This window comes from Astyanax mexicanus, chromosome 1 (genome assembly GCF_023375975.1).
Source record: "Astyanax mexicanus isolate ESR-SI-001 chromosome 1, AstMex3_surface, whole genome shotgun sequence".
Lineage (NCBI taxonomy): Eukaryota > Metazoa > Chordata > Actinopteri > Characiformes > Acestrorhamphidae > Astyanax > Astyanax mexicanus.
In genome coordinates, this window is record NC_064408.1 from 55,001 (window position 1) to 59,363 (window position 4,363).

Consider the following 4,363-nt stretch of genomic DNA (forward strand, 5'->3'; position numbering starts at 1 on the left):
AACGTGTGTGTGTGTGTGTGTGTATGTGTATAACGTGTGTGTGTGTGTGTATAACGTGTGTGTGTATAACGTGTGTGTGTGTGTGTGTGTGTGTGCAGGGACGGCTGTATCAGGGGTTTGTGGACTGTCTCTCGAGGACGTTGGGGACGGAGGGACTGAGGGGACTCTATAAAGGACTCGGAGCTTCTTACTTCAGACTCGGCCCTCACACCGTCCTCTCACTGCTGTTCTGGGATCAGCTCCGCTACGTCTACCGCACACACAACTACTGACCGCACACACATCTACTGACCGCACACAGCTACTTACCACACACAGCTACTGACCACACACAGCTACTGACCTCACACATCTACTGACCGCACACAGCTACTTACCACACACAGCTACTGACCACACACAGCTACTGACCTCACACAGCTACTGACCGCACACACATCTACTGACCGCACACACATACTGACCACACATTCTGCTATGTCTGCCGTACACACAGCTACTGACCACACACACCTACTGACCCCACACACCTACTGACTGCACACAGCTACTGACCACACACTCCACTATGCCTACCGCACACAGCTACTGACCACACACACCTACTGACCACACACACCTACTGACCACACACAGCTACTGACTGCACACAGCTACTAACTACACACAGCTACTGACCACACACAGCTACTGACCTCACACAGCTACTGACCGCACACAGCTACTGACCGCACACACCTACTGACCACACACAGCTACTGACCAAACACAGCTACTGAGCACACACAGCTACTGACCGCACCGGAGGGTGGTTGGAGTGATTAGGGAGTGTGGTTGGAGTGATTAGGGAGTGTGGTTGGAGTGTTTAGGGAGTGTGGTTGGAGTGATTATGGAGTGTGGTTGGAGTGATTATGGAGTGTGGTTGGAGTGATTAGGGAGTGTGGTTGGAGTGATTATGGAGTGTGGTTAAAGTGTTTAGGGAGTGTGGTTGGAGTGATTATGGAGTGTGGTTGGAGTGATTAGGGGTGGTTGGAGTGATTAGGGGTGGTTGGAGTGATAAGGGGTGGTTGGAGTGATTATGGAGTGTGGTTGGAGTGTTTAGGGAGTGTGGTTGGAGTGATTAGGGAGTGTGGTTAAAGTGTTTAGGGAGTGTGGTTGGAGTGATTATGGAGTGTGGTTGGAGTGATTAGGGGTGGTTGGAGTGATTAGGGGTGGTTGGAGTGATAAGGGGTGGTTGGAGTGATTATGGAGTGTGGTTGGAGTGATTAGGGGTGGTTGGAGTGATTAGGGGTGGTTGGAGTGATAAGGGGTGGTTGGAGTGCTTAAGGAGTGTGGTTGGAGTGCTTAAGGAGTGTGGTTGGAGTGATTATGGAGTGTGGTTGGAGTGATTAGGGAGTGTGGTTGGAGTGCTTAAGGAGTGTGGTTGGAGTGATTAAGGAGTGTGGTTGGAGTGTGGTTGGAGTGCTTAAGGAGTGTGGTTGGAGTGATTATGGAGTGTGATTGGAGTGATTAGGGGTGGTTGGAGTGTTTAGGGAGTGTGGTTGGAGTGATTATGGAGTGTGGTTAAAGTGTTTAGGGAGTGTGGTTGGAGTGATTATGAAGTGTGGTTGTAGTGATTATGGAGTGTGGTTAAAGTGTTTAGGGAGTGTGGTTGGAGTAATTATGGAGTGTGGTTGGAGTGATTAGGGGGTGTGGTTGGAGTAATTATGGAGTGTGGTTGGAGTGATTAGGGAGTGTGGTTGGAGTGATTATGGAGTGTGGTTGGAGTGATTAGGGAGTGTGGTTGGAGTGATAAGTGGTGGTTGGAGTGTTTAGGTAGTGTGGTTGGAGTGATTAGGGAGTGTGGTTGGAGTGATTATGGAGTGTGGTTGGAGTGATTAGGGGTGGTTGGAGTGATTAGGGGTGGTTGGAGTGATAAGTGGTGGTTGGAGTGATTATGGAGTGTGGTTGGAGTGATTAGGGGTGGTTGGAGTGATTAGGGGTGGTTGGAGTGATAAGGGGTGGTTGGAGTGATTATGGAGTGTGGTTGGAGTGATTAGGGAGTGTGGTTGGAGTGATAAGGGGTGGTTGGAGTGATTAGGGAGTGTGGTTGGAGTGATTATGGAGTGTGGTTAAAGTGTTTAGGGAGTGTGGTTGGAGTGATTATGGAGTGTGGTTGGAGTGATTAGGGGTGGTTGGAGTGATTAGGGGTGGTTGGAGTGATAAGGGGTGGTTGGAGTGATTATGGAGTGTGGTTGGAGTGTTTAGGGAGTGTGGTTGGAGTGATTAGGGAGTGTGGTTAAAGTGTTTAGGGAGTGTGGTTGGAGTGATTATGGAGTGTGGTTGGAGTGATTAGGGGTGGTTGGAGTGATTAGGGGTGGTTGGAGTGATAAGGGGTGGTTGGAGTGATTATGGAGTGTGGTTGGAGTGATTAGGGGTGGTTGGAGTGATTAGGGGTGGTTGGAGTGATAAGGGGTGGTTGGAGTGCTTAAGGAGTGTGGTTGGAGTGCTTAAGGAGTGTGGTTGGAGTGATTATGGAGTGTGGTTGGAGTGATTAGGGAGTGTGGTTGGAGTGCTTAAGGAGTGTGGTTGGAGTGATTAAGGAGTGTGGTTGGAGTGTGGTTGGAGTGCTTAAGGAGTGTGGTTGGAGTGATTATGGAGTGTGATTGGAGTGATTAGGGGTGGTTGGAGTGTTTAGGGAGTGTGGTTGGAGTGATTATGGAGTGTGGTTAAAGTGTTTAGGGAGTGTGGTTGGAGTGATTATGAAGTGTGGTTGTAGTGATTATGGAGTGTGGTTAAAGTGTTTAGGGAGTGTGGTTGGAGTAATTATGGAGTGTGGTTGGAGTGATTAGGGGGTGTGGTTGGAGTAATTATGGAGTGTGGTTGGAGTGATTAGGGAGTGTGGTTGGAGTGATTATGGAGTGTGGTTGGAGTGATTAGGGAGTGTGGTTGGAGTGATAAGTGGTGGTTGGAGTGTTTAGGTAGTGTGGTTGGAGTGATTAGGGAGTGTGGTTGGAGTGATTATGGAGTGTGGTTGGAGTGATTAGGGGTGGTTGGAGTGATTAGGGGTGGTTGGAGTGATAAGTGGTGGTTGGAGTGATTATGGAGTGTGGTTGGAGTGATTAGGGGTGGTTGGAGTGATTAGGGGTGGTTGGAGTGATAAGGGGTGGTTGGAGTGATTATGGAGTGTGGTTGGAGTGATTAGGGAGTGTGGTTGGAGTGATAAGGGGTGGTTGGAGTGATTAGGGAGTGTGGTTGGAGTGATTAGGGAGTGTGGTTGGAGTGATAAGGGGTGGTTGGAGTGATTAGGGAGTGTGGTTGGAGTGATTAGGGGTGGTTGGAGTGATTAGGGGTGGTTGGAGTGATAAGGGGTGGTTGGAGTGATTATGGAGTGTGGTTGGAGTGATTAGGGAGTGTGGTTGGAGTGATAAGGGGTGGTTGGAGTGATTAGGGAGTGTGGTTGGAGTGATTAGGGGTGGTTGGAGTGATTAGGGGTGGTTGGAGTGATAAGGGGTGGTTGGAGTGATTATGGAGTGTGGTTGGAGTGATTAGGGAGTGTGGTTGGAGTGATAAGGGGTGGTTGGAGTGATTATGGAGTGTGGTTGGAGTGATTAGGGAGTGTGGTTGGAGTGATAAGGGGTGGTTGGAGTGATAACTGGTGTGAACTGGTTTGGATTGGTGCAAACAGGTTTAAACTGGTTTGACCTGGCGTAATCTGGCGTAATCTGGCGTAATCTGGTGTAAACTGGTTTAAACTGGGGTAAACTGGTGTAAACTGGTTTAAACTGGGGTATGAATAAGGAGCTGCTCTGCCTTACTGGAACTTTTACTGTAAAATAAACTTAATCTGTTTATTTTTATATTAAAACTGTAATTATGTCTGTATTTAACCAATGTAATTAATACTGTAATTAAGTAAGAAATAAATACTGATTGGTTTCTAAACACCGGCGTGTGAGAGTGTGTGTTTGTGTGTGTTGCTTTCTTCCTCAAATTCTAATTTAAATATTACACAAATCAAATTCCAAGCCTGGAGCCGATATACTGTCATACTCTATAATAACTGAGCCTTAAATATTCAGACACAAATATATCACTCTCTCACTATCACTCTTTCTCTATCACTCTCACTATCACCCTCTCACTGTGACGACTCCCTTACTGTCACCCTCTTATTATTACTCTCTCACTCTTACTCTTACTGTCACTCTCTTCGTGACATCTACCTCACTATTACTTTTTATAACTATCACTCTCTCACTGTGACGACTCCCTCACTATCACCCCCTCACTATCACTCTCTCACTATCACCCTCTCACTATCACTCCCTCACTATCACCCTCTCACTATCACCCCCTCACTATCACTCCCTCACTATCACCC

General features: G+C 47.7%; 1 protein-coding gene and 1 long non-coding RNA gene across 6 annotated transcripts in view; both read left to right on the forward strand.

Moving 5' to 3' along the window:
• The window catches only part of slc25a35 (solute carrier family 25 member 35), a 9,977-nt gene extending 9,702 nt beyond the window's left edge, over positions 1-275 (forward strand). The window contains exon 5 of the mRNA XM_022663405.2: positions 99-275. Within this exon, the coding sequence (XP_022519126.2) occupies positions 99-272 (174 nt within the window). The 3' untranslated portion in view covers positions 273-275. The remainder of the gene's footprint in view (positions 1-98) is intronic.
• A 144-nt stretch (positions 276-419) lies between these two features.
• On the forward strand, positions 420-3,924 carry LOC125803521 (uncharacterized). 5 transcript variants are annotated; one of them, XR_007440114.1, is made up of 4 exons: positions 420-938; positions 1,308-1,777; positions 2,453-2,562; positions 3,349-3,924. It is a non-coding gene; the product is annotated as an uncharacterized LOC125803521 (long non-coding RNA). The 5 variants fall into 5 exon arrangements; XR_007440115.1 differs by lacking the exon at positions 3,349-3,924 and adding an exon at positions 3,144-3,342; XR_007440112.1 differs by lacking the exon at positions 3,349-3,924 and having other exon boundaries at positions 2,453-3,137.
• Positions 3,925-4,363: the final 439 nt, after the last annotated feature.